Here is a 26,530-nt window from a genome sequence, read left to right as displayed (position 1 = left end):
GGATGGTCACTCTGTCGGCAAGAATATTGTCAGCTCCAGCTCTTACAGCTAGTATCGGTGGGCCTGATCTGTAGGATGATTACATTTGATAGAGTAGGTCAAGATGCAGTAGCACACGGGGATAATGTAGGTAGGAGGTGGCTGGGGACCGGGGTGTAGGCTGCTATGGCATCTTCAAGCGACCAGTCCGCAGGCCTGCATGAGAATGCGAGGCGTGGTGGAGCTGATGAGAGTTGAGTGGTCGGTATCTCCGTGAGCTTTGACCTGCAGATGCTGCAACTTCCCGGTCCCTGATCGCAGCGCTAGTATAGACGCGGCCTAGTGATGTAACCGCTCTTCAACGTCAATCCATCGCTCACGTTCCACAACCTCAATCATCTGCAACTTCACGCACGTCCCCTCTTCATCTCAACATCGTACGCCTCTTGGGAATGCTGAAACGAAGGCGGACGAGGGGTCCCGAACGGTCAGGCGCATCGGTTATGCGGATCACTCACTCACGCGCCGGAAGAGGTGGAGATGGCTTTCAACAAATGTGGATCGTTAATCATTACCTCATACATTACGTGCATACATGCAAACAAACTATAGTACAGGAATAACGTTGCCTAGGCAAATGCAGTACGATCAAGAAAATGCAAGCCAAAGAACCTCCGACAAACCGAAATGATGGGATTTTGTACAACAGCGGCCGGGACGATCAGTCACTTGCGAAGCAAAGGACTGACAATCAGCCCTGAGGTGATTTGCCACGGCCTCTCAAAGGCGGCTGCGGATCTTGCGCTCCTTGCGAGTGACGTGCGCCCTGTCGCTGTCACTGTCCAGGGAGTACTCGTCTCCGCATGCTTTCTTGTAGGCTTTCTCGAGGAACTCAATATGCTTCGCGTCATCGGCGTACTTGATCATCTCCACAAAGGGCAATCTGGGGTTGCGGCCATCCTTCTTACCAGGAATACGGATGTGTGTAGTCCCGTGCTGCCAGTAGTTGTCGCGACGGTCGAAGACCTTGGTGCAGTTGTCGACTCTGCACTCATGCTCCTTGACACCGAGATGGATCCGTTGGTGTCGCTTGAGATGTTCTGGCCTCTTGAACCTGCTGGTACAATCGGCATACTCGCAATATTTCCACTCGACGGTGGGGCCACCGATAGGCTCCCGCTTGCCAGTGTGAGGGTTGAGCTCGTACCCTTCGACGTCGATGTGGCCGTCATGCGAACGGCTGAAGACAAGCTGGGACTTGGACTTTGAGTTTCGCCTCTTAGTGATGCCATTACGCTGGCGCTCCTTCTTGACAGTCTTACCACCCTTGGGCGAAACGTAGATTGACCGCGTGAACTTCTCCTCTGTCTCGGAGGACTCAAGCTCTTGCTTGACTTGGACCTCCTGTGGCGAAGGAGGGAGTGTCATGGGCGCGTTGTCATGGGGAGATGCTGCAAACGACATTGGCGCGTTGTCAAAAACTTCTGTCTCCATGAATGGGCTTCGGTCGTTGTCCTCGACGAAGCCGTAGTCTTCGTCACCGACCAAGGCGTCGGCCGGAGCGATAGTCTGACCCACCATTGCGTGAGGGCTTGGTACCTGTGTTTGCCAGAACGACTGCTGTCCAGTCATCCCATAGTCCAGCTCAGCATGGTCAGGAGCAGTGGAGAAACTCCAGTTGGCGCTGGACGACGGTGGTGTAAGACTGTCGGACCCAGAGAAGGAGCTCATTTGAGACGGGAGATACCCCGCATCCGAGGAGATGGTATCCTGCATCCGGAGAGGCATTTCGATGCTGCTGGAAGGCATAGCCCAGTCGTTACAGAAGGATTCCGTGCTTGACGTCTTCATCGGGATTCCCACAGTCCCTAACGGCAGGGCATGGCGGAGTCCCGACATTGGTTGGAAGTTACTGAACGGGCTGACATGCCAGCTCGCCTCCGAGAACGGACTTCGTTCCGAGGTGGGCGTAGGTACCGAATACTCAGAAGCTGACAGCGACACGATAGAGCCCCTTCGCTCGTCTAGCCCGCTGTAAGGCGAGGGAGGGGTCAAGAATCCTGTATATGGACCAAATCCTGGAGACATTTGTGGTGTATCGCGCGATACTCCCCGACGGTATCTTCCAGTTCCGGAGTTCATCATGGTGCTTCAGAGGCTATACTTTGTCAGTCAAACCCCGTGCCGACGAAGCAAGATATCATACTTGTAGTGCGAGACTGTTGTTGAGAGAGAGGTCGATGAAATCTTGTGGTCTCTGTAGATGATTGCTTTGATAAGAAGATGGGAGTTCGAGCGGATTTATGAATCAGGGTCCAGGGTAGCGAGACCGAGATCATACGGCGGCGGAAATGCGGGAACTTCTCACTAACGTCTGTGGTACATTTACACAAGCTAGAGGAGGTCGCGAACGTTGTGGAGGCAGGGCTTTGGAATGGCGTGTAGTCTTGCCTCAACCGTACCGATGGAATTTTAGGTGAACAACACTGAGGAAGCTTTAGACCGGATTGTGGTACGACTGCAAGGGGCCTGGGCTCGATTTCAGGCACATTAGCCGTAAAACCAACCTCAGATCGGCTGGTGTAGGTGCACGACAGTCCTACGACGGGAGCGGTAGATATGCAGTATGCATGTACACAGACAGGCAGCCTTGCAGACAGCTAAACGTGCTCATGGGTACTGCGATAGGCGTCCTGGGCTTGTAGCGCGCTGTAACCTGACAGACTGGCAAGCGCCTCTCGTTGGGATGGAACCTCAGGACCCTACCATGGGGAATGCGCCATTGACAAGACGTCAGCTCGCTTCGGATTCCATTATCATCAGCACACCTACACTGGGGGCCACAAGCCTCAGAAGACCCGCGTAAAACTACGCTTTCGAACCTCAATACTGTCTTATGGGCTTTACGTCTGCTGTTACGCGAATCGTCTGGCGGAAGCTGTAAGCCCATCCGCCCAGGAATGTCTCTAGTGACCTGCGCTCCTGCGCTGGCCAGATCTGGATTAGTTGGTGGAGAAACGACAATGTTGTACAACGAAACCCGCCCCGATCAGGTCGATCTTTCTGGCCGAAGTCTCGCGGTGATGTCGAGACGAAGTACATCGGACTTGCTAGATGGCACCACAATACCCCTCATCGGTATAAGTGTCACGGTGTAAATTCTGACTGGCTGATCGCTACACGATGCTTCTCTAATATCATGCTGCCGATACATGCCCAAACTCACACCTTGGCTTTCTTGAAAACAGTCACATCAGAGCTATTGAGACCATTTGACCGGCTATTGTTGGTTGTTTTCTGCAAAAGAAGCGATGGGCATGCGAATGCTGGGGACGTTGTGTTACACGACGTCAGAGACGGCAGAGCAACTAGGCCCACCAGAACTAATCGTTGCAAAATCTTTGGGCTAAACAAGCCACTTGCCGCAGCTGTGTCATAGGCTGCTTCAGAATCTGCAACTCCTGCGCTGCATTGCAGAGAGTCTGTAGCCTAAACAGGTGAGTGATGGTCAGTTCCATCTGCGGACCAACACACTCCGCCGTCTGCAGTCTCGGCAGTAGCAGGGCTGAACGTTGCCCAGAAGAATTCGTTCGAGATGTTGTCTTTAGTCAAGACATAACTCAAACGGGCAATTATCATTGGTCTCCGTCAATTTTAGCGGTGCATTGTTGCCATCCACAAAATATCAAGATCCAAGTCCGGTAGCTGATCACGGCAGGCTACTGGATCTTACGGCACCTTGCATATCTCCGAAAAAGCCAGATTTGAGGGACTACGGGTATCAGCCAAAGTTTATCGCTCGAACGGCATAGCCTGCTCTAAGTTATGCATAGCAGGGGGTAAATCCAGCGATACGCTCAACATCCGCTGATGTGGATCATCAATATTGGTGTCTGTGCGACGAGCGTTGCCATCTTTCCAGGCTATACTTCTCGCGCTACCCAAATCCCAACGGTACGAACGACCCCACAGCCAGTATGACGTGCATGACAACGCATGGAAAGCACTGGTCAGCCCGACTACAGCACCACGTCAGGTTGGATGCCAAGATTCAGCATTGGTCAAAAGTCTCCATCTGCGAGTCTGTGTAACCTGTCCTGATGCCGAAAGAGGAGAGCTTGCGCAAAAGAGCAGGCTTTCTAGACACCTCCTACCATTTCCGACCAGGAGCAGGAAGATGACCCGGATCAGTGAGGCTTCAGTTCTTGGTCTACGGATAAGATCCTGCGGGTTCAAGTGCATTGATACACGCAGTTTCGCTCGTGGTCAGGACGAACTTCACCAGTGACGCATGCCAGACTCGCCGAGAGACCTAGCCGCGGACATTATCCGAATCAACGTCGATACGAGTCTCACATTCGCACAGGATGTATGCGAGCTCGTTTCGAGTTTTCCTGATAGACATGAAGTCAACACGTAAGACGCAATCGCGGGACTCTGGGCAGCTACCCCGGTACATGCAGGGTGAGCTAGCGCGAAGACTTCCCCTGCCAGGGCTACCTCCAGACTTCGTCGTCGCGTCGGCTCCGCGCGTCTCAGAAAGGGGCGCTTCTCCAAACACTCGCGCGTATACTGAACAAATCACTTCCGGATATAACACAGCATGAGAAAACTGCGTGATTGGGTCCATTTGCCTCCAACCTCGCTTGAGACGTTCTTCATTCCAGTCGTTCCATGTGAGGTACGGATGAACTGATGGCCTCTGCCGCCTCGGAGCATTGGCATGCATGCAATCAAGAAGACAGTGCAACGAAGTCCGGTTTCCAGTCAGTTTTTAGATCTCAATGACCCGAAATCTTAACAGAATCCTTCCTGCGGTGGCATGATGTTCTCTAGGCGGCATGCTCCGTGACCCGCATTACTGCCATTCTCACTTAGACATGCTGCCTCTGAGGATAGCAAAGATCGTCAGGCAGAGTGTCTGCGACGCAACCCAGCTGCTCTTTCCTATTGTTCAATGCTGTACAAATGATATGCGCGACATAGCATGCATGCATTGCAGTAAGGGCAACCGGCGAACAGTGCGTTCGCATCAACGGCTTCACACGCAAGCCAAGGTACCATGTACCTCCATTGCCTAACCTATTACCTTCATTTGTGCAACGATCGGCGGCAGTGGTGAGGGGATGAATGGGTCTCGGCTTCTCAATGCCCAGGTGGATCAATTGGCAACTTGGAGATCCGCCGTTGAGAGTGGTATGTGCGTTCCGTGGAGCTACCGCAGGTACCTGACACATCAGCTACTAGCCTCGCATGCGACAGCTAGTGGGGACACGATGCTGTCGTTACGCTGCGGGCCGCTCCAACTCAGGGTGTGCTCGGCCCCCCGAACATATGCGAAGTGACAGGACTTCGTCGCCGCTCTCAGACCACCGCCAAACGGATTCCCCGGTATCCCAGTTTTCTCAGTCTTTCGCTCTCGCACTTTTCATTCGGGTCTAGATACATTCCTCGCTTGGTCTACCATGAGGGTGACCTGCCTATACCCCACTCAGCATTCTTCTCAACGGCAAGCACATGAAGCTGGTGAAGCCTCATGTCATACACGAGATAGATCGATCATCAAGCCAGAAGGCCAAGAGTAGCCGATGACGATCGATCTCTCCGTCTCCAACACGGCGTCACTCACGGGAACTCAGAGCATGTCTTGCGCCAACCTGCAGCTCTGAACGTTCAAACAACCCTTGGTCCAGACATCTAGCTAGCCATTGAAATTCACGTCTTTAATGCCTAGCTATGAGCGGGCCCTGGCGAAGTCGACATACTAGGACCATTTAGACCCTGCGGAACGACCACGAGGAGCTCGAGCCGATATCCCCTACCTGAATCGTCAGCATGGCATATGGGAAATCCACCACTTGCCCATGTTCGTCATTTTAGGTTCCGGAGTTGCGTCCGAAAATGCATGAGGAAAAGCCGTTAACTGTGCAACCAACCTCATGAGGAAGGCCCGATTACACCAGCTGAGCGGCTCGTGATGGGCCAGGCAATGCGGTCTTCTGCTTTGAGGACGTTTTGGCAGATTTCATGAGACCCTTGACCTATCAAGAGTGATGCATCATGTCCACGGTCTCTCAAACGACGTTTCCCCAGCCATGTGACGTAGCGAGCCTCACGGCTATGCACGACATACTTGCTTTGTGCTCTGGTAGGAAAGGGCACATGCTGAGATGCCATCATAGGCGCTTTACCAACACACACATGGTTTGGTCGGTACCTCTGGTTCAAGTTGAAAGACATCGACAGACTGTGGCGGACCGGTCAGCTCGTTACGACGATCGGTCGTTCAACATTAGCAAACTTCTTACGCCTCTCAGCACTCGAACAACAGTCCCTTCCGAGAATATCCCCATCCGGTTGATACGATTTTGCGGATCTTCCCGCCGTGTCCTACGGTATTGTCCTCGAGGTTTCTCCGGACCGAATCAGGCTCTACAACTCCACTTACGCCGCTACTCACGCATTCTGTTAATGCGGTGCAACTATTTGTATCTATCAACATGGATGTTGCCTCTCGTTGGTTTCGAACGCAGCTTCAACTGCCGAGGCCCAGTTCTAACAAGCTGACTTCTCTTCTGAAGAATGTTTCACGTTAAAAAAATAAACATCCATCCGAAAGACGACCTGATCGGAACGGGCCTGCGGGACTTCCGGTGGAAGTCAATTGTAAATTGTGAGAGGGATGGGTTGCACCGTCCACATGGTGAAAATTCGGTACCTTGCGCCTCAACATAGAATCACTGACATCTGTCATTTTCCATTCAGTGACAGCGGGATCGTTCACGTCTACTTGATCCCAAGCTCTAGGGGTACGGTTTGTCAGAATGATGCACGGCTAGTGTCCCAACTCAAAGTTTGTGTACCACCACTCAATTTCGTAACGTCACCGCAATAGCACAGACTCAATTGGCTCCGCGGCCAGCCCTCTGTCGTATCCTATCACTAGCCATGTGCACGTCCTGAGTACCATCATGTCCGGCAGAAGTTGCGGGACTTAGATTACGCACATTCATACCAGGGCTTTTGGCTCACTAATTCTAGTATGCTTTGCATGAATTGCATACTCCAGTACACCGATCGCGCACAACTAGCTGTGCCGTCTGTGGCTTTGCATGACAACCCCGCTTTTCTAGCTACTCGCCTGTTGATCTACTAGTAACCAATTGTCACGTCTTTAGCAATCCAGCGAATTCCACACACCGATGATAATGGGGGGAGACGGCAGCAGATCCGTAATCATGAGCCAAAGTCTAGGTATCAGCAAACTTGGCAGATGCTAGTCGTTTTGGAATGTTGAATTGCACAACATGATCATTTGCATCTGACCGTTAGTCAGAGGTTCCTATCAAAGCCGTGGACAATCTTCTTACCTTAGCTGTGGATCTACACCATTCATGCATGTTGTACAATTAGATACCGTACAGAAGAGCCAAGTCGATATCATCATGGGTCATATCGGACCGTGTACATTTCCATCAATCGGAAGGTGATGTTAGTTTCATTCATGCGTGAGAAAAGCAAACTATGTTGATGAACAAAGTATCGGGTCCGGCCAAACTTTGGAAATGCCTCCTCGTATTCGTGTTGAGTTGGCGCCGCCTGTGCATTTCACCGTGCACGTCCGGGTGGAACGGATGCATATATTATATCATACACTGGAGGATTTGTATCATCTATGACTGCAACACTAGACCTTGACACGAATGTGTACAGTCGAGACGGGTCTGGAATGGTAAAGTTGAGACGGGATATGCTGTGAAAGCAAACACAGAAATGATGAACACAAGATGGCACTTAAGGTTGCCGGAATATGGTACGATATTCTGGTAGACCAAACTGCGGCACACGTCTACAGTCGCACATAAGCGCTCGGTATTGCTCAACAACGCACACAGAGGACCGCGCCGGATAGGCCGGATGATGGTCGGCACGAAAGGCAGACAAATTTTCATTGGAAACAATCAAGTCTCTAAGAGCGATTCCCGCTCCTACGCCTCTTTTTGAGCACGTCTAGGCCGTATCTTTTACAGAAGCAAGACTCTATGATGCTAGATGTAAACACATTCCCGATATTTCCCATGACATACTGTTCAAATTTTGCAGATTACCTAGCTTAAGTGTAGGTGTATCCAAAGGGCATACCAGACTTCATGATCATCTTGACCGGCTACTCCCAAAGAGAGTATGAGTCATTCTATTGAGAGAAGTGGTCACAGATTCACGCTCAAATCTGTGCCTATTCCCGTGGGGCCTGTGTGGATATGTGACTTGACAAGGAAAGATACTATGTCCTCATTCAAGTTTTCTTGCGACCCAGAAGACTGGGCGGTATGTGTTCTGTAGCATGCTTCTAGGATTCGAAATATATCCTGTCTCCGGAGTGCTAGTTTCTTGCCTCTCGATCTTGAGCCCCATGTGCTCAACCAAAGCCATGACTTCGTCATTTGTCAGCTCTATCGAGCCGGGATCGCCAATTCCCGCATCATGAACGTGAGTATGTTCATACTCCTCCTCGGTATCGGTAGCTCTGCCTGGTCCTCGAGGTGCTTGATGCCAAAGTAAGGGCCCAAGATTGACCCAAATACCACCTGGTTTAAGGCAGTTGCGAACAGTTTCAATGTATCGCATTATGTTGGGTGCCGTGTCGATGAAGAAAACAGTAGCAACGACGTCGAACGTGCCTTCATGATCTGGTGAGCTGTATAGAACACAGAAGTCCCCTGTGGCCATGCTCATCCTTTCGTCCACAGGAACTTTTGAGCTTTGCCCCGTTGCCAGGATAGTACCTGGGTGTATATCTGGAACTGAGAATGTCTGGAACTGATCGCTACGTGAGAGATGATTCGAGCAGCCGAGTGCGAAAGGAGCGATAGTGAACTGGTCGGCCTTCTTAATGTGGTTTAGGACCAGAGAGCTTGCCATCAGTTCATGGTATGAGATCTCATTTCCTTCAACACTGAAGCCAGCTTGGCAGATGTCGAAGACAGAACGACCCAGTCCTGCGCCGGGTACTAAGACTCTCAAGTCTGATCTCTCCAGCCCAGGTGTGGATATCAGTCTGGTTTTATACTCTGCATCCAAGGCCTTTAACACGGGCCCGAAGCATCTCTCTCTTTCCACATTTCCAGCAGCACTCCAGTCTCGGTAAAATTGATTGATACAGCTCCTTGCTTTGTCCATGTCACTCTGTGTCGTATGTACGTCCAAGTGATCCATGACTATTGAGTAGATCTGATACTCATCACGAGCATATTTTTCAGGCACGATTGACGCCACCCAATTACTGTCGATCGTTGGAGCAATGAATCCCTTAAAACCGGCCATGAATATAGCTTCAGCAAGCTCAGCATTTTTGTCGATGAGGTCGTCCATTTTATTAAAAGAGTCTAGAACCGAGAATGGTGGCTTTGATAGCAGCGTCCAGTGTTCTTGAGGTAAGGAGTAAAATGCTTGTCGTCGAACATGCGTGCCATTGAAGTGCGCTAGACGTCGGTATGACCTGTGACAGATTGGCCCTGATGATACAAGTTGAATGACGAACTACCTACCGGAATGAATCCAGCACTGAAAGCAGATGTTTCTTTTCATCCGGATCTGAGAGGGGGTCGAAGTCTCCTTCCCATTCTGTTGTCTCCATCTTGGGACACATATCTTGACGTATGATACACGAGATTGGAACCACGTTAAGAACTCGGAACGAGTTAGAATTGTTGTTGTTCTTGGATCCTATGCGGGTCCAAAATTGCGTAGGAGAATTGAAAGCGTGGGATAGATATCTCGGTACGTGTCCGTGCGTCAGGTGGGGTGAATCAAGCTCACCCACACCAGCAACGCGACACACTCACACAACACAATGACTACCACGGTAGCCAACAGTGACGCATCGCACACGCCTATCGAGATCTCGGTACCCCTCCCCAAAGCTCCACGAACAGACATCAATCTCCGGCTCCACGATAACGGGCCAAACATCACGCTCTTCCTCACCACATCCACTCCTGATGCAGCGGCTTCAGTACCTCTAGGATCGCTGGTGTATGCTATGCCAAATGTACGTGCACGCGAACCTTGCTGCTGCTGCGTTCTAGCCAAGGCTGACGTCGTACTACAGAGAGCTATACCGAGCCAGCCTCTTAGCACACCACTCTTCACGCACAGCGCAACCATCGACTTCACGACACGGCTCTCGAAGGTACTCGCGCGCAGAACTGGCAAGCCAATCTACGTTAGCAGCTCGATGAGTTTCGCGAATGCCGGCATGGGAGGTACCGTCGAGGAGGAGATGGAAGGTTTCAGACGTGTCGTTGAAACCGTCATGGGAGCACTAGACAAGAAGGACGAAACGATGAAGTGAATAGAAGAGCGAGAAACGTGACAGACGTCAACATAAGCTGGGAAACTCTATGAAGGATGGTCATCCCACCTGTGCCACCCAATGACACCAATAAAAGAGCAGCAGGCGCCTCCGCTCCTCTTACGTGCGACGACAATTATCTAGGAAAATTCGCAAGGAAACCTCACCGTCGAAGGCCATTTGAAGCCCGGAACAAATTTCGACAAAGAAAGCACGTGTTGCAAGGGCATAAACCAGTTATAGAGTCAAAGACACGACGCATTCCTCGAGACGTTTGGTATTGGACGACTAGCTATTCGATCTTCTGCACACTCGAGCCTGTGGCTTTGCCTTTCCTATAACATGAGGCCAGTGTCTTGTTGCTACATGGACGCTTTACATTCCTTCAAGACGCTCCTTGGCGGACTGCTTCGCCTCCTCAGAACTGTTGGGGTTGTTGATGGTAGCCTTGAGACCACCAGCGACGTTGTTAGGGTTCTTGTCACTATCGTCCTTGCCAGCAGAGGCGAAGTCGCCAGAATCGAGAACCTATGGAGGTCAATGTCCATTCTCAGCAAGACGACCACAAACTTACCTCGCGGCTATGCTGCTTGGACTCTTCAGAGGTGTTTGGGTTGTTGATGTTTGCCTTGTGGCCACCGGCAATCTGAGCGTCTGTAGGCATGTTGGTGGATCTGTGCTTGGGGGGTATTAAGAAGCTAAAAGGTCTGACACAGTTGACAGTGGAGCTGAAGAGTTGTTGATTGATGATGGATACAAGAGGAAGGAAAGCTGGATACTTATAGACTTTTGGGCATCTCAAAGTGTCTCTTCTTGCAGCTCGTCATCTTTTACGACTACGTCAATGATCGAGGCTTCTCGACAATCGGCAGCCCATGGTCAAGCGCAATCCAGCGATCAATTTGCTTTGCCGTCTCCACAGTCTCATGAGGCCTGCGCGTTGACAAAGGCAGGCAATTTTGCTAGCCCGTTGTAGCAGATGGAGAGATCACTACAATTCGACCCTGTCCTGGCTACCGAAGGTTATCTAAGCATCGGTGTAGACAAGAACCAATTGCAATGACTGAACACGAGAAATTCGAATACCACGCACAGATAGACGGTTGGACAACAGGGTTCCCTGTGCCTAGCAGTTTGGTACGCTATGTCGATCCATTCAGACGTCAAGATCACACTAAATTCTGCATACGTGGGTTCGAGGTATGAGGATGTATCTGGCATGGCCTTCAAGGCTCGAATGCGTGGGACTACTCGGAGAGTATGCGCGCTCAAAGGACTAGCCCAGTCAATCACTGTATTTGCTCCATGCCTCAGCAGGATTGTCGCGAAGCGGAGATTGCACAGTCGTTGGGGTGCACAATAATACCTATGATGTCACATCAAGTCAATAATCGTGACTTCGTGACAACGTGTTACGCGTCTAGCGCGACGGGCAGCTCGGTGCCAAAGATTACCCCTCGATTCCCTGAGTTTGTCAATTCGGCGAGGATCCGTGCACCAAAGAGTGTCTGGTACCTATGCTATCCGATGATGAAATTGGGAATTTTGAAACGTCATGACATTTTGCAATGAGCCATCCCTTGCACATTCGCAATGAGCCACTGCACTGAGCATCGTTGACGTTCTTTTACATCTACAATTCAGAAAAACTTGGTCGTCTCAAATCTATCAGTCACATATGCGCCGTCTCACGGCGACCGCATAACGGGCGATAAGTAGCCTATTACGTTCGTGACACGTTTACAAAATGGCCAGACCGAGTGACAAAGCAATGGAACACAGTGCCCTCTACATCTGTGGATTTACGATCAAGGCGGCAAGAAGTTGATTATGAAGTCGTTTGATTACAAAGTCGTGGCTCTTGAGAGCTTGGTCTATTCGCTGAGTTGCGTGGGTATCTTTTAATTCTAACGTTCCTCTTAGAAAGTGCTGTCGCCAGGCAAAAGCCGTGTTGTGCCGTGCCATGACACTTCCACCATCTCACTCATACATGATGACTCGTCCGCCAAGTACACATCCTCGACCACCTCATTTTAGGCGGCGACGCTCGAGCCGGAACTCTGCCGTGCGAGCCAATAGCTCAAGCACGACGTTCCAGGCGTGCATCCAGCCGACTAGAACCGCCCTTCCGCCCTTTCCATCCTCCACTATGCAGACCAGAGTCCTAGGGCTAAACTGTGTTGAACCATGAAGTACCTCTTGCAGAGCACCTAAACAGGGTGTTGTCTCAAGGGTAAATTCACTGCTACGAGTCCTAGTTTAGAAGATCCCACGCCTCTAGCTGGCTGTCAGAGTCATCATCGTTTGAGTGGTGTTTATACGGCAAGCGTTTGCCGCCATAAGCGTCACGGGTGTAAGCCGCGCGAAATATGTTGAGTAGAGTGACTGTGTCGCTGGAAGCAGACACAAGGCAACAGGCTCGGATCCGCAATGGGTGTAGTCATTATGTGTAACTTCGTACTGATTTCGATGGCAACAGGTGATTGAGAGGAGAGAGTAAATGATGAAGGGGAGATGTGCTCTGAAAACGTGAAAGGGAAACCATCATGGATATCCAAAGTCATCGTAGCCATCGAAAAGGTCTGTTACCACCTTCATCATTGGTTCAAAGAGACTCGCTTCGTCCCCCGGCTCACCGCCGAAGACACGAAGCTGGTGAGACTCTACTGCTTTTGCTCTCTCCTGCTCGAATCGAAGTCGATTCTGCCATGAGAAATATGTTTGGTGCCAGTGGTCTGCGGAGACGTTTGCGATGGGCGCATGCGATGGCTGATAAGAAGATATAACTGTGGACTGCGAAGAAAGGGTATCGATCGAATTACTCCGGAAATGCTGAACGGTTTGATCTGTGTTGTTGCCATCACGATGGCGAGGACGACTCCTTGTGCGTTTTCTGTTGTGTCGTTTCCCCATGTTGAAATGTGTTGTGATTTTTTTTTTGGTTATTCAGAGGTAACAGAGAGATGAAAAGCAACAAAAGGCAACGAAAAGTCGCCCCGCAAAGCGAAGACTCCTGATAGTGGAGTGATGAACAGGAGACAGCCTCAGCCTATATATACGGGTGGACACGGAAGACGCAATCGCCTTGCGATGCCAGATCATGCCGACAACAGTCAGGAGCCTGCAGTGACTCAGACGCCATGATGGCGCAAGACAGGAAATGCTGGCATGACAGATCCGCTTGCGGCCCGTGTCGATGTGTGATTCGTCAGAATGGAGATCGTGTGGCGAAGCCCGACATCGCTCCCCGGGGAGTCAGAACATCAACACCAGCCCAATGTCGCTTTCAACAAAATTATCTTTGCTTCGACTCACAGCGATGACAACTATGCCCTCGCGACAGAAGGGCGCATTATCAAGATGTTGATATAGCAATATCGACACCCGTAGTGAAGCCCTTTCTGCGCATCCTCAGGGCGGTGGTGCACGGGTCATTGACTGTTGACTAATTTCAACCCAAACATCAGAACACGTCAATTCAGGCTTCACCTCCAATTATCAGGGTTCCTAGTACCTGCATTGTGTGATGACAACATACCTCAGGGGCTGTCTCAAGGTTCATACTCGAGGATCGGACGAAATGCTGCCCAACCAGGTCATAATCTGTCGAGAAATCGTTACACCGTACTGTTTGACACCTACATGAGCTGTCAAGCCAGCACCAGTGGTCAACTTTGGCCGAGCGACACCTGATCGCCCGGGTGACTGCCTCTAGGAAGCTCCACTCTGATCACAGCCCCTGGTCACGACCAAGAAACAAGAAGGCACGTGGTGGCTGCCGCCTTGACAGGGCGCCCGAGGCGGTCAAACACCAGTTCATGCAGGTTTTTTAGGGCCATGCCTGAAGTCTTTTGGGATGATGTCCGATTCAACACAAGGCTGCCATTCCTTCGACGCGCTAGCACATGCTGTCGGGTCACGCTTGTACGTGCTCACGTGCTCAAGCTATTCAAGGCTTTTGCGCAGCTGCCTACTGTTCAGCATGATCACATGAAACAGGCATCTTCTGTCATCCTTCAGCCTAATGCAAGCTCAAGCAGACGTCATCATAGAAGTCGGAGGTTGATTGTGTTGTTTCGCCGACATTTCTCACTCGGCTCTCCACCATGTCTACCCGGACCTATTTTGGCAACGAGCGACCACTCTCAACAGTCGAAAACAAGTCGAAACGCGTAAGCTGGATCATTGTATGCTACGCAGAACGTCATATATATCAGCAAACCCCGCATCAGGCACGTAATTGCCGGCTTTAAGTACTTGGCTGCACCCATGGGGCTGTGCCATATACCGACTGCTGGGAGGAGTGGCTGGTTAAGTAGAGATTATTCTTCCACTTCTGTCTCTATATCAATCATCCTTTGCAATTCTACCATCATCCCTGTGAGGTTTCCTCGTTCGATTCACAATGATACTTGGACTCAGAGCAGTTCTGCTAGCTTTAGGTAACTACAGACAGAATGAAATACCGCTCACAATAGCTCACAGCTCCCACAGCAGTAAAGACAGTATCCGCACAATATGGGCCTGGTGGACGATACGGCCCAGGCGGGTCGAGCAGTAACAGCGACGGTAGCGACGCTAACGGAGCGTTCGGCAGTAGACAGGGCGGCCCATCACAGTCATTCGTAAGCAGCCGACAGAAAGTGCTCATCGCACACGGCGTCCTAGCTTCACTGGCCTTCGTTATCCTTTTCCCTGTTGGTAGCATCCTTATTCGTCTTGGCTCCTTCCGCGGTGCATGGCTCATCCACGGCCTTTTCCAGGTCTTCGCATATCTGGTATACACTGCAGCGGTTGGGATCGGTATCTGGCTGGCCCAACAAGCCCCTGCTGAAGTTGGCCTCCTTGACAGCTACCATCCTATCATAGGCCTTTTCCTATTCGCGACATTGATCTTCCAGCCCATCATGGGGTATGTCCACCACTTGAAATACAAGAAATACCAGCGCCGCACGCTTTGGTCCTACGGACACTTGTGGCTTGGGAGAGTCGCCATCACGCTGGGCATGATCAATGGAGGACTGGGTCTGCTTCTTGCATACGACGCACCATTGGGGTTTGCACCTAGTCAAGGCCAGGTTATTGCTTACGGGATTATTGCTGCCATCATGTGGCTGCTCTATGTCACTGCAGCCGTTATAGGGGAGCGAAGGAGATCAATCGCTGGGCGGAAAATAGACGATGAGACCGGGAAAACAGTAGACCGTGAGAGTTCCTCAGCTGGTTCGCTGGGTCCCCACAAAGAGCGCTATGGGTGAGTCTGTAACCGCGGTTATTATTTCGGCCATGCTGACTAAGGACAGCCATCGTTACGATTGAGTGGGTGCAAGGACTGTACCTAAGCATTCCCAACGAGCTTTTTGCGGGCTTGAACGACATAGCGCAGCAGAGGGAACTGTCTACAATTCGCTCGGATATTGATATGCGACACTGATCATTAGCGGTTGCCGCACTCCCCATATCTGTTCGTGCATATTGCGAAAATGTACGTTGGTCACGCTGAGGTGAAGTGGGTATATGCAATGCCTATTTAGGGCATTCGGTCGTATTTGGAGCACTGGGTCGGGCATAGACTTCTTTGGCTTGAGCTATACATGCAATGATACAGAAACGTGCTTCAAAGCGGTGTTGTACATTGAAGGATTGGCGAACACGCAGCAAAATTTTCTGACCCCTATCGACAATTCGAGTTGGTATAGGCGTGTGCACTCCGGACCCTTCAGAAGTTCAGACCATGCACGGTGAGAACGTGGAGAATTGAGGATATTCGGCCAATCGTTTTGAGCAAAACGCTTCACGCTAACCCCCACAAAGAATACAGATTGAGTCTTGGCTGCCTCTTTCGATATCTAGTCTGTGCGCGAATGTAGCCGCCGCATTGCGAGATGTTCTAGCCGCGTTGCAATATGTTCTGGCCTCGTTGCAAGATGTTCTGGCCGCATTGCATGCTAAAGGAATGCCGATTTCGCGAAGATGTATTTTGTTCCTCTATATGTGAGTCTACATCATCATTCCTATCGACCAAACAGACAACCAATACAGGCCGTAATGGCAAAACCCAAGCTGTCCTTACAAGTCCCAGTTGATCACACCATTTCGATCAACTCCACAGAAGGCACATCCGACCCACTTCTCCACGGACAGGTTTCATTCAACAACATACCACAACAATGCGATATTCACATCGCTCTTGCCAGAGTTGGGCGACTGAGTTCAAAAAAAGAAACGAGGCATGAGGCAGCATCTACAAGCATCCTGAGCGAGCTTGGTTTCATGAAGGAACAGAACAGGGAACACTTCGACTACGAGACTGCAGAGAAGCTCTGTGGTTGCTTGATAAGCCCACCGAAAGAGCTATCTGAATCAAAGACAGTTAAATGTAACTTTGGATTACAAGTTCCTTCATACCTTCCTGCAACGACATCGCTGCCATCGGTCGATATCTCATACGCCATCTTTGCAACATGCATTCTGCCGAATGGCAAAGTCTTGCAAACGAAACAGAACATACACATCGAACGCGTCGACCGCGGGATCATTCACCTGGAAACATCTCGGAAAGTGTCTTTCCCAGAGACATCCTTTGCCGTCCGAGTCAAGTTCAACACGCCCGACTTTGGCACCAAGGACGTCGCCATCCCAACCACATTGCAGCTCGAAGGTCTCCAGCTGCCATCGAACGATTCCACACGCGCCACAGAAACACGATGGCTAGTTCCACGAGAGATCAAGTGGGAATTGGAAGAGACTGCCGTTATCGTCACTGGCTTTCCAGATGCTACAGGCCACATCCCAATGTCGACCGCTCAGCGTGTCCTCAAGAAATGCAAACTCGCATCTGGCGGAAAGAAACTCAAGCCGAAGTACCCTTTCACGCGAACCGGAGACTCGCATGCTCACATGGGCCCAGATGGCACGAGCATGGAGGTCCCATTCACAGTAACGGCGCCCAAGAACATTTCGCTCGGCGACAGCACCGCGCTGTCCGTAGCTGGCGGCCACGTCATGCACACCGTACTCTCCTGTGATACGCCCCACATGCCTCAGAAGAGATTCGCCGTGTATCTGGAATACAAACTGCACGTCTGGCTGCGCATCGGAGAAGACGTCTTCGACCAGGCCTCCGGAGACCTGGTAAACCGGAAGATGGACGAGATGGCGTACACAGTTGTTTGTCCGCTTACGGCCCAGCAATGCGCAGATATCACATCGACAGATTCTGACGAGGAACCCGCACCCATAGTACCGCCGCTGTATGATGGCGTGTGGGAGCAGCCGCCACCGGGATACATGCCGAATAGCTGAGCACGCCGGGAAGCTGCCAGAGTGGTCTCGACATCTTGAAAAATGTCTGAGAGCTTTGGCAGGGTTGAGCATAGTTGAACCCGATCGACGCCTCGTTGCGAAAATGAGGTGGAGATCCATACTGAGGCACATCCGCTACGGCAGTACCCGAAAAGGTGCTGTCGGCGACTGCTGATTACGGAGTGGCGAAAGTACGCCGAGAAGGAACGGAAGTTGAAGAGGTCTGACGGCGTGGCCCACTGCCAACTTGCCTCGTACCGGGTTGCGCTTTCCAGCCATCCGCACGACGCAGGGGAAGTCAGTAGGGCCTCAGATGGGAGTCGCCGAGTTCTAGTGGAGAGGCAATCAAGATGTAGTCATTAAAATCGTAAGAATTACACATCGCTAAGAGCACATCATACCTCGCCCTCACTTCCCGAAACTTGCTTTGCACTACCTGACCTTCTTATCGCCAATGGGTTTGAGACCATACCATCCAATAACACCCATCCCCAAGAACGCACTCAAACAGCTGAATACCAATGCCACGATACCGCGTGCTGTGAAACCCGCCGGAAGCGCACCCGGACTCTCATTTTGGCCCTGTAGATCCAGTAAATCGACAGTATTGCCAGCCGCATTGCCAGCCACCGGTACGTTTCCTGCTTTGCACGTGTCCCAGTGGTCCTGCGGGATCTTGCCCTCGAGCTGTATCTGGATGGCGAGCGGCGCTTCGATCATCGTGATGGCAAGGCCTGAGGCCATGTGCCACTCCAGGTGGCAGTGCTAGTATGGTTAGTCTCAATACAGCATCGGTGTGGGCGCTAGACTTACGAAGAGCCAGATTCCGGGGTTGTTGGACTGGAAGCGCAGCACAATGTGTCCATTGGGTCTCACGAGCACGGTATCTCTTCGCATCGGCGTTGTTGCAAACGCGGTTTGGGTGGCGTTGTTCGGGTCGAATGCGCCTGCTTCTTCCTCTGAGCGGCCGACAACTTGGAATGCGTGTCCGTGCAAATGGAAGGGGTGCTTTCCGGGGTCATCGTTGTTCAGGATGATCTCTACCACTTGATTTTGGGCGAGTACGAAGGGGTTGGTGTCATGGCCGTAGATGACGGGGTTGGTCGCGTTGGCCCCTGTAGACAGGGCAGTGTACAGAGTTGGCACTTTGGGAGCGACATAGGTAATGTCGTTGAAGAACGCGTAGTTCGCGCCGTCGTTGAGGTTATCCATCTTCATATCAAGAGTGATTGACTGGTCGACGTTGGAGTAGATGCCTTCTTTGTCGTAGGGCACTAGGTTGAAGTCGTCAAACTGGGCGTCGAACGAGTCGATCAGTTTGGCTTCAGGCTTTACCTTGCTGTCATCGTAGACGAGCCATCCTGTAACATTAGGATTCAGACCGTCTGGAACAACATCGAAGAGATCCTAGCAGCAACGTTAATAAAGAAAAACGTGCATTAACTATCTGACGTACCTCGTCCATCGAGCCAACAAATGCAAAGTTTGAGTTGGTGTCGTTCTTTGCAGTTATCAAAACGCTGTAGCGCTGAGCAGCAGTGATGTAAAGCATTTCCGCATCCATAGGCTCGGTATAAATGCCATCGACTTCAACGACGCGCATGGTGTGATCCTCGAACCAAACATACTGTGCCGCGAAAGCGCCAATATTCACCATTCGGAACATGTATGTCTTTCCAGGCTCAAACTTGACAGGAAGGTTCTGCGTATCGTTGACCAATGCGGCCTGAGGAACAGGCTCCGCTCCAGACGGATTAGCAATGCTAATGAAGCCCGACATCAGTCTTGGCATGGACTCATGATACCAATCCGAAAAGGTGAGAACGACCTCCTCATCGTATTGATCCTTGAAGGGACTCTCGGGATCTTTCACGATCAGCGGCCCACGAAGGCCATCTGGGTACTGGCCGCGCACGTGACTGTGGTACCAATACGTGCCGGGCTGGTCAACCGTAAAGTTGTATGTGAAGGATAACCCAGGAAGGATACCGCATTGAGTGACAGCAACAGGACCATCCATGTGCGTCGATCCGTTCATGTACAGCCCATGGAAATGTAGGCTTGCACTCTCGTTACCCAGCGAGTTCTTGACATTGACGATGACCTGGTCGCCTTTGGTTGCGACGATAGGAGGAATTGGCCACTGTCCGTTGATGCCGATGACCGGACGGGTGTACTGGCCGTCCGGATTAGCATATGTCCATGCTACGTCGAAGTCATATGTGACAGTAGCGGCAAGAGTTGCTGAGATGAGAAGGGAAAGTGAAAGGAGGAAGCTCGACAAAGAGATGGCCATGGTGAAGCTGTAGAGACTTCTACTGAGACCGAGAAAGGAAGAGGACGTGGGACCTGAGACTGCAGGTGTAAAACAGCAACCAGCGATAAAGCTTGTTGTCGGAATCACAGATCAAAGCTGATCAGGTGAAATTGATAAGATACCACCACACTGACCGCAGACGGCGCGATCTGATAAGCCCGTGCCGTCGAAAAAAAGCCTGCGCTCGCTACACATGAAATCTCGACCTGCCTGTATGATCATTAGACTGTCACATTTATCAGATCATCTGGATATAATCCCGTTTCGCAAGCCACCATGGAGCGGGGCTGCCTCGCGATTTGCGCTTCGGCTTCGCACCATAGGAATCGACACGAACATTGTCACACTACTCAACGCCGGAGGGCCATTTCCGGCGTCGTAGCTGGTCTTTGATTCGTCAGAACACAAGCGGTTCGTCGTAGCGCAAAATGTGTACAGATTTATCGGCCCATCTGATAATCTGGACCTCGATCGCTACGGATCAAGGCTAGTCGAACGGGGCAGCTGGTGCTTGATTGGATTTGGCGTTCTTGGCAAGGCGCAGATCGTGAAATGCAAGTGCGGGAATTTGGCTGTTTTGCGGAGTCGACGGCTTCAGGTTGAACTCAAACTTGCTGCCCAAGTGGTCAAGATTAGCGAAGTGCGGCAATAATGCTCTTGATCAGGGCCGAACCCGGACTGATGCAACGGCTGGCGTGACCTGATAGATTTGAGCACCGAGCGCTTCCTTCCCGTCTGATCAGATTAGATATTTCTTCTCTCAGAGGTATCTCTGTTGTTTATCTGATCATCTCAACACCATCCAGTAAGCAAGTTCTTCGCAGCGTCAAGATGCCGAACGTCTTTGCTGTGCCAGGTACGCCGAATCGAGTTTCTCCTCGTCGTCCGCAAGGATCGACTGCGTCGGAATCCCTACTGACTCCAAGTAAAGTCTTTTTCATCTGCTTCAGAGAGTCTCTGGAGTGCAGCATCATTGTTTCGGTGCTCTTAGCATTCCTGAAGCAAACGCTCGGACCTGAGCACGATGCTGCCATTCGCAAGAGGCTTGTTCGTCAGGTCTGGGTCGGTGTAGGTCTGGGTGTCTTGATCTGTTTGATCATCTGTGCTGGTGTTATCGGAACCTGTTCGTGTCCCTCCTTCTCATGTCCGACGTAGCTGACAGCATCAAAGTCTACACCGCAGGCAAGAATGCTTTCGAGGCTGCCGAAAACATCTGGGAGGGCGTCTTCGCCCTGATTGCCAGTATCATCATCACCATCATGGGCGCTGCGCTGCTCCGTGTCAGTAAACTTCAGGACAAATGGAGGACCAAGATCCGAAAGGTCTTGGACAAGGACACCAAGCCCGCTGGCGGCCGGTTCAAGAGATGGTCCGAGAAATACGCCATGTTCATCCTGCCCTTCATCACCGTTCTTCGAGAAGGTATCGAAGCCGTCCTGTTCATTGCAGGCGTCGGTATCGGTCTGCCTGCGACGTCAATCCCCCTCGCAGCCATCTGCGGCCTCGGTGCAGGATGTCTCATTGGCTTCCTGATCTACAAGGGCGGCAACAAGACATCTCTGCAGATCTTCTTGGTGGTTTCAACATGCTTCTTGTACCTTGTGGCTGCAGGCCTGTTCTCCAAGGGAGTCTGGAACCTGGAGCAGGATGCGTGGGTCAAGATTGCAGGTGAGGGCGCTGCCGAGGCAGGTGCTGGCCCAGGCAGCTACGATATCAGGAAGAGCGTGTGGCACGTCAACGTAAGTTGTGCTCCATCCTGTGCATATCCTCACACTTGCTAATGAAAATTTAGTTTGGCTCGCCCCTCGAGAACGGCTCCGGCGGTTGGGGTATCTTCAACTCGCTGTTTGGATGGCAGAACAGCGCTACCTACGGCTCCGTGATCTCGTACAACCTATACTGGGTCGCCGTTATCGTTGGGTTTGTGTACCTGGGGTTGAAGGAGCGTAAGGAAATTGCCGCCGATACACCAGATGACTTGAGCGAGTCATCGAGCGGACACACAGAGTTTGCGGGGAAGAAGACCGCAGAAGGGCACGTTGTGGAGTCTAACGTGACAGAGATCCGTGCATAGGGCAGTTGGGGCCTTGCATGCTGTCGTGAGACGATGCAAGGATGATGGTACATTTGTAACTTCTTCACAATTTGTCAACACAACTCATCCGCACTCTATCCACTGCAACGCGCTGTACTGTGTGCGTCGTGGTGCACTATTATTACTCGCTCAGCCGCAATACTCCCTTCAACGTCAGCGAATCGAAAAGTGGGTCGTCTCTCCTTTGTGAGCAAGGACCGAAACGCTTCAGCAACGCGCAATCTCCAGAGGTCCACAGCCTCCGCTCGCAATGGCCAGGAATCAGAATATTCGAGGCCTTTACGATCTCCTCCGCTATCTATCGTGATCGGCCTAGCGATAATGTGATTGCGCCGCTTGTCAACGTCAAAAAACGCCTGCTGGGCGGATCCGAGTTACGATGAGCTCAGGCTCCCGGCACTATGTATTCGCCAATACGATCGGTCACGTCGTAAGCCGCGAGATGAGTTGTGGCTGTGGCAGGATTGTGCAATGCTAGGTGTATAAGACAGGGTGCGCTGTTTATTGCTATCGAGACCTTCTGCGTTTGACATTGACTTTTCTCCGCAATCCCACTCTACATATCTCCCAACAATCACTCTTTCGTCGACATCACCACCGTTTCAGTCAACCACACACTCGCTATCATGAAGTTCACACTCGTCGCCGCCGCTCTCGCTGCCACCACCGCCGCAGACTTTGTCGTTATCACAGCACTCCCCACCCCTACCGACCTCTCCCAGCTCCTCAATGTACGCTCTACGCCTAAGTGCCCTCCCCTTTATCTAACAGAACCCCAGATCAAGTCCTACGTCTCCTCACTCGCGAACTATGTCACAGAAGAGCTCGCCTCCATCACCGCCTCCGCAAACCCCAGCCTGATCTCAGAGAAGGCCAAGATCCAGTCTGAGCTCGCGTCCTTCGCCGCCACAGCGTCATACTCGATTCCCTCGGGCGTCACTGCGCTCGACGGCCTCGAGACCTTCACCACTGTGCCTGAGTGGTACAGTGCGCTGCCTAGCGACATCAAGAGCTACTACGACAGGAACAACAAGGTTGTTGAGAGCATCTTGTTCGAGGCCGCGGGCGTCAACCAGACTGCCACTGCCACAGGAAGTGCGGGTGCGAGCGGCACAAGCTCAGGGACCACTGCGAGCCAGACTGGCGCGGCGAACAAGGTTGCTGTGATGGGCGCCGGTATGGCGGCGGCGTTCCTTGGTGTCATTGCCTTGTAGACTCTTTTCTGATCGCAAGTTAATTCAGAGTTGAGGAGAGGAACGACAACCTAAGGCTAGCATGTAGTTCATTTGATTCTTCCGAGATACCTTAGACCGTTTTCAGTGCAATAGATCACTGTCCAGCTTCTGCTACAACTTCTCACTCTGCGCGTCGCTGTCCCAGTAGTAACTCCACATATCAATGCCCCGAAAGTCGTCTGCATACTTCTTACCCTTGACCTCTCCACCCGCACCCGCACACACAATGAGGGGCAGGAAGTGCTCGGCGCCACCTCTGGGATGCATGGTATACGAGCTTGGCCAGTTCCTCCAGCCGTCAAACTTCTTCTCCCTCTCCTTCACGTCGTCTGTTGTAGCAGCGTCGCTCACCGCATTGCTCCACTCGATGTTCGCCTGCTTGAAGTCGGGCTTAGACGATGCGCCAGAGAACATGAGGCGCAGGTTGTGGAAGGTAGCGAATCCTGAGCCGATGATTGCAATGTTCTGCGCGCGCAGAGAGGATAAGGCGCGCCCAATTGCGAAGGACTGCGATGGTGATTCGGACGCGAGGACGCTGACTTGGACGATTGGCACGGTGGCTTTGGGGTCGATGAGCATCATGGGGATGAAGACGCCGTGGTCCCATTCTGGCTGCTGGTTAGCTACTATGCATGGTGAGCAAAAGTGGGAGCAGACACGCACCACGCTCCGAGTCTTGCACGCTGTCGATGCCCGCTTCTTTCAGCACCCTGTGTACCTCGCCTGCGACCTCTGGGCTTCCGGGCGCATTGTGCTTGAGCTTGTACGCTTCGTCTGGGAACCCATAGTAATCATACAAGAGCTCGTGTCTTGCACCACTTGAGATGTGCACCTTGTTCGTCGACCAGTGTGCCGTAACTAACACAATAGCCTTCGGCGCATCTGGCGTACCGAGCTTAAGGATCTCAGGAACCTTGGTCTGTAGCGACTTTGTAATCTCGGCGTGTGAAGGGTCGCCGAGGACGGGCATAGGACCGCCGCCATGAGAGATGGAGAGCACGGGTGCAATGCGCGTCATGTTGCCGCTATAAGAGGATATGGGGAATTGCTGGATGCCTGCGAGGGGATTGAAGGTTGTATTCTCTGCAGATGCTACAGCTGTTCGTGGTACGATGCCAAAGGTTGCTATAGAAAGCAGTTTTCGGCTGAGGTTCATGTTCTAAAGTGCAAGACGTAGAAGAGTTCAAGTTTCAGCTCTCCCGGCAGAAGAGAAGCCATCGCGAATGCTGACAATCAATCTACTGTGTAGCCCCGAACCCGCGAGAAGCATGTGGTGGTTTAGTAACGATGGTTTGACAGTGCGGAAACTCGCCGCTGCACTCCTCGGCCCTCCGGGACCAGCGTTATCCGATCACATGAGCACGCGACGCGCGAACAGCACTCAATGTCACACATATGTGCTGACTGTGCGTGGACCTGGAAAGCTTTATTGAATCTACAGTATGACAGGGCTAAGTAGTCAATGTGTCACAAGACTTCGCAGCAGCTAGCTGTCAACAAAACATGACCTATAGATGTATACAAAATATTTCAGCTTTAATGTTAGCACTTTATTGTTTAGTCTAGTGTGCTTTACTATTACTTGCGGAGAGGTGCTGCTAGAAGAAGAATATTGAAGGATCTACATTGATTACTTACCCCTGCTATACTGTAAGCATATCACTTCATACTGCACCTGGGCGCCTGCAACGAGCTTCTCGGCACAACTGAAGGATCCAGTGCGAGCTCTCTACATATCATTGTTCGCCTCATCGCAAATATATCAACAAACAACACGAATTACAGCTGTCGCAGCACCCTACTTATTCCCGGTTCTGCGCAAGGCTTGTCGGCAACGCCAAGGGGCGGTGTGATGATTTAAACAACAGGCGTCCAACGCGAGGCTGTGCTTAGGCTCCTTACCCATGCCCAAGGCTGTTTCTATCCACAACAGTCACATTATCGGCGAGCACCCTTCATAGCGGCTGGCCGAATCGGATGTACCGGCATCCAATGAGTAGCTTCAGTGTAGGAACACAGCAATTGGAAGGAAGACGGACGCCTTAGGCAAAGCTCCAGTTGGTGGCCTAGCGCAGGTACCTACACCACCTGGCGAGATCCTTGTTTGCAGGGCTGTGTATACGCTACATGTGTGGCACGATAAGCTAACAGAGGTCATGTGAGTGGGCTACACTGGGTAAACGGCGCCCAAAGGTGTACTAGCAAAGTTGAGGCTTTAAACCTCCCGTGGTTGCCTGACCGAGGCCTGGGTCAATACGAATAAAGGCGGGTCTATGTATAGATGGATAGAAACAGGTATGACTGGGACTCTGTATATATTGACTTGGAGTCTCGGTATGTAGAACTAAGAACAGCAACTTCAAAATACTCTCATCAAACCATCTTCCAGAATCTCAGAATCCAGCCCAATCAGAGTCCTCATTATGCAGTTCACAAGCTTCCTCACACTGGCTCTTGCCTCCGTCGCTGCTGCTGCTCCCGACTTTGCGATTGGCACGCCAACCTTGATTACCCCAAAGGACAGATCTGAACTCGCGGCCCTGACAAAGGCGCTCTATGAAGCCGCATCGTCATACCAGGCCTCCCTGACAGCACAGCCAGAATGGTCGTCGGCCTTCTCCGCGCTGAAAGAATTCCAGACAACAGCGACAATGAGCGTCCCTTCGGACGTCACAGCCACTGACAAGATCTTGACTTTCGCAACCACACCAGACTGGTAAGTCCATTTCCTTTGTTCCGATATTGCATCTAACAGTCAGACAGGTTCCATGCTATGCCCACCGATCTCCAGAAATACCTTGAGAACAACATGAAGAATGGGGAAGAGCTCATTGCGAGTGTTGTCAAGAAGACAACAGGCGACGCCGCCCGACCCCTTGGCATGGGAATCTACATCAGCGGAGCAGTTGCTGCTCTTGTAGGAGGTGTCGCGGCCGTGCTGTAGTTGACGAGCGATTTGAAGAGTCTATTATAGTTGAACGAGAGGCGTTTGAAGTATTGATACCCTGCTTTAGCTGCTTCCACAATACAATGTTACTTTTGCAACAATATAAGCAAATGGTCCAAGGACGTGTGAATGATTGTATTCTGATTTACTATATTTTCGAAGTGGTATGCAAGTGACGCCAAGTGGTATTGTTCGTATCCAAAAATCCATTCTTATAGTGCGCCGCCCAATGCAGGGTATGTGGTGGATATGCCTAAACATAACGCCCTTTCATGCTTCGTAAAGCTCCGATTCAGGA

At 51.5% G+C, this 26,530-nt stretch overlaps 12 protein-coding genes across 12 annotated transcripts; 6 read left to right on the top strand and 6 right to left on the bottom strand.

The window, feature by feature from the left end:
• Window positions 1–653: 653 nt before the first annotated feature.
• Window positions 654–2,351, bottom strand: C7974DRAFT_26101 (uncharacterized protein). The gene has a single exon (XM_046137513.1). It carries the CDS (start codon window positions 2,122–2,124, stop codon window positions 760–762), a length of 1,365 nt encoding a protein of 454 aa, XP_046003432.1. The 5' UTR covers window positions 2,125–2,351; the 3' UTR covers window positions 654–759.
• A 5,609-nt stretch (window positions 2,352–7,960) lies between these two features.
• On the bottom strand, window positions 7,961–9,825 carry C7974DRAFT_326365 (methyltransferase-like protein). Its single transcript, XM_046138986.1, has 3 exons — window positions 9,808–9,825; window positions 9,528–9,759; window positions 7,961–9,478 (listed from the first exon to the last, which is right to left on the bottom strand). Exons 2-3 carry the CDS (start codon window positions 9,626–9,628, stop codon window positions 8,272–8,274), a joined length of 1,308 nt encoding a protein of 435 aa, XP_046003431.1. The 5' UTR covers window positions 9,629–9,759; window positions 9,808–9,825; the 3' UTR covers window positions 7,961–8,271.
• Window positions 9,505–10,504, top strand: C7974DRAFT_26053 (uncharacterized protein). The gene is made up of 2 exons (XM_046137511.1): window positions 9,505–9,759; window positions 9,808–10,504. Exon 2 carries the CDS (start codon window positions 9,833–9,835, stop codon window positions 10,331–10,333), a length of 501 nt encoding a protein of 166 aa, XP_046003430.1. The 5' UTR covers window positions 9,505–9,759; window positions 9,808–9,832; the 3' UTR covers window positions 10,334–10,504.
• A 204-nt stretch (window positions 10,505–10,708) lies between these two features.
• C7974DRAFT_408341 (uncharacterized protein) lies at window positions 10,709–10,997 on the bottom strand (the record flags this gene model as incomplete). The annotated part of the gene is made up of 2 exons (XM_046143325.1): window positions 10,709–10,861; window positions 10,908–10,997. The coding sequence occupies 2 exons, from the start codon at window positions 10,995–10,997 to the stop codon at window positions 10,709–10,711; spliced, it is 243 nt and encodes an 80-aa protein (XP_046003429.1).
• A 1,590-nt stretch (window positions 10,998–12,587) lies between these two features.
• On the bottom strand, window positions 12,588–13,464 carry C7974DRAFT_26087 (uncharacterized protein). The gene has a single exon (XM_046137512.1). The coding sequence runs from the start codon at window positions 13,244–13,246 to the stop codon at window positions 12,878–12,880; it is 369 nt and encodes a 122-aa protein (XP_046003428.1). The 5' UTR covers window positions 13,247–13,464; the 3' UTR covers window positions 12,588–12,877.
• Window positions 13,465–14,738: 1,274 nt separating this feature from the next.
• C7974DRAFT_430394 (uncharacterized protein) lies at window positions 14,739–15,867 on the top strand (the record flags this gene model as incomplete). The annotated part of the gene is made up of 3 exons (XM_046144697.1): window positions 14,739–14,775; window positions 14,828–15,531; window positions 15,775–15,867. 3 exons carry the CDS (start codon window positions 14,739–14,741, stop codon window positions 15,865–15,867), a joined length of 834 nt encoding a protein of 277 aa, XP_046003427.1.
• A 514-nt stretch (window positions 15,868–16,381) lies between these two features.
• Window positions 16,382–17,638, top strand: C7974DRAFT_408339 (uncharacterized protein; the record flags this gene model as incomplete). The annotated part of the gene is made up of 1 exon (XM_046143324.1): window positions 16,382–17,638. The coding sequence occupies one exon, from the start codon at window positions 16,382–16,384 to the stop codon at window positions 17,636–17,638; it is 1,257 nt and encodes a 418-aa protein (XP_046003426.1).
• A 216-nt stretch (window positions 17,639–17,854) lies between these two features.
• On the bottom strand, window positions 17,855–20,269 carry C7974DRAFT_25893 (Cupredoxin). The gene is made up of 3 exons (XM_046137508.1): window positions 19,095–20,269; window positions 18,452–19,045; window positions 17,855–18,403 (listed from the first exon to the last, which is right to left on the bottom strand). The coding sequence occupies exons 1-3, from the start codon at window positions 19,932–19,934 to the stop codon at window positions 18,071–18,073; spliced, it is 1,767 nt and encodes a 588-aa protein (XP_046003425.1). The 5' UTR covers window positions 19,935–20,269; the 3' UTR covers window positions 17,855–18,070.
• A 517-nt stretch (window positions 20,270–20,786) lies between these two features.
• Window positions 20,787–22,379, top strand: C7974DRAFT_440215 (plasma membrane iron permease; the record flags this gene model as incomplete). The annotated part of the gene is made up of 4 exons (XM_046145312.1): window positions 20,787–20,811; window positions 20,887–21,078; window positions 21,126–21,694; window positions 21,748–22,379. 4 exons carry the CDS (start codon window positions 20,787–20,789, stop codon window positions 22,027–22,029), a joined length of 1,068 nt encoding a protein of 355 aa, XP_046003424.1. The 3' UTR covers window positions 22,030–22,379.
• Window positions 22,380–23,356, top strand: C7974DRAFT_25912 (uncharacterized protein). Its single transcript, XM_046137509.1, has 2 exons — window positions 22,380–22,781; window positions 22,830–23,356. Exons 1-2 carry the CDS (start codon window positions 22,677–22,679, stop codon window positions 23,262–23,264), a joined length of 540 nt encoding a protein of 179 aa, XP_046003423.1. The 5' UTR covers window positions 22,380–22,676; the 3' UTR covers window positions 23,265–23,356.
• On the bottom strand, window positions 23,314–24,562 carry C7974DRAFT_384076 (Extradiol ring-cleavage dioxygenase, class III enzyme, subunit B). The gene is made up of 2 exons (XM_046140813.1): window positions 23,949–24,562; window positions 23,314–23,893 (listed from the first exon to the last, which is right to left on the bottom strand). Exons 1-2 carry the CDS (start codon window positions 24,439–24,441, stop codon window positions 23,397–23,399), a joined length of 990 nt encoding a protein of 329 aa, XP_046003422.1. The 5' UTR covers window positions 24,442–24,562; the 3' UTR covers window positions 23,314–23,396.
• Window positions 24,563–25,601: 1,039 nt separating this feature from the next.
• C7974DRAFT_384074 (uncharacterized protein) lies at window positions 25,602–26,343 on the top strand. The gene is made up of 2 exons (XM_046140812.1): window positions 25,602–26,001; window positions 26,049–26,343. Exons 1-2 carry the CDS (start codon window positions 25,709–25,711, stop codon window positions 26,227–26,229), a joined length of 474 nt encoding a protein of 157 aa, XP_046003421.1. The 5' UTR covers window positions 25,602–25,708; the 3' UTR covers window positions 26,230–26,343.
• Window positions 26,344–26,530: the final 187 nt, after the last annotated feature.

This window comes from Boeremia exigua (assembly GCF_020726555.1).
Source record: "Boeremia exigua strain MPI-SDFR-AT-0100 chromosome Unknown C7974scaffold_1, whole genome shotgun sequence".
Classification (NCBI taxonomy): Eukaryota; Fungi; Ascomycota; class Dothideomycetes; order Pleosporales; family Didymellaceae; genus Boeremia; species Boeremia exigua.
The sequence above is the reverse complement of the archived record's forward strand: the minus strand, read 5'-3'. Positions and strand labels throughout refer to the sequence as shown.

Bases quoted from the DNA above. Each gene is read 5' to 3' on its own strand.
- C7974DRAFT_25912 (XM_046137509.1), top strand. From the start codon at position 22,677: ATGAAGTTCACACTCGTCGCCGCCGCTCTCGCTGCCACCACCGCCGCA. The intron at 22,782-22,829 runs GTACGCTCTACG...ACAGAACCCCAG, and splicing joins ACCTCTCCCAGCTCCTCAAT to ATCAAGTCCTACGTCTCCTC.
- C7974DRAFT_26101 (XM_046137513.1), bottom strand. From the start codon at position 2,124: ATGATGAACTCCGGAACTGGAAGATACCGTCGGGGAGTATCGCGCGAT.
- C7974DRAFT_384074 (XM_046140812.1), top strand. From the start codon at position 25,709: ATGCAGTTCACAAGCTTCCTCACACTGGCTCTTGCCTCCGTCGCTGCT. The intron at 26,002-26,048 runs GTAAGTCCATTT...ACAGTCAGACAG, and splicing joins TTCGCAACCACACCAGACTG to GTTCCATGCTATGCCCACCG.
- C7974DRAFT_384076 (XM_046140813.1), bottom strand. From the start codon at position 24,441: ATGAACCTCAGCCGAAAACTGCTTTCTATAGCAACCTTTGGCATCGTA. The intron at 23,894-23,948 runs GTGCGTGTCTGC...ACCAGCAGCCAG, and splicing joins CGTGCAAGACTCGGAGCGTG to AATGGGACCACGGCGTCTTC.
- C7974DRAFT_326365 (XM_046138986.1), bottom strand. From the start codon at position 9,628: ATGTGTCCCAAGATGGAGACAACAGAATGGGAAGGAGACTTCGACCCC. The intron at 9,479-9,527 runs GTAGGTAGTTCG...AATCTGTCACAG, and splicing joins TCAGTGCTGGATTCATTCCG to GTCATACCGACGTCTAGCGC.
- C7974DRAFT_26087 (XM_046137512.1), bottom strand. From the start codon at position 13,246: ATGGGGAAACGACACAACAGAAAACGCACAAGGAGTCGTCCTCGCCAT.
- C7974DRAFT_26053 (XM_046137511.1), top strand. From the start codon at position 9,833: ATGACTACCACGGTAGCCAACAGTGACGCATCGCACACGCCTATCGAG.
- C7974DRAFT_25893 (XM_046137508.1), bottom strand. From the start codon at position 19,934: ATGGCCATCTCTTTGTCGAGCTTCCTCCTTTCACTTTCCCTTCTCATC. The intron at 19,046-19,094 runs GTACGTCAGATA...CGTTGCTGCTAG, and splicing joins TTGTTGGCTCGATGGACGAG to GATCTCTTCGATGTTGTTCC. The intron at 18,404-18,451 runs GTAAGTCTAGCG...TAACCATACTAG, and splicing joins ACCCCGGAATCTGGCTCTTC to CACTGCCACCTGGAGTGGCA.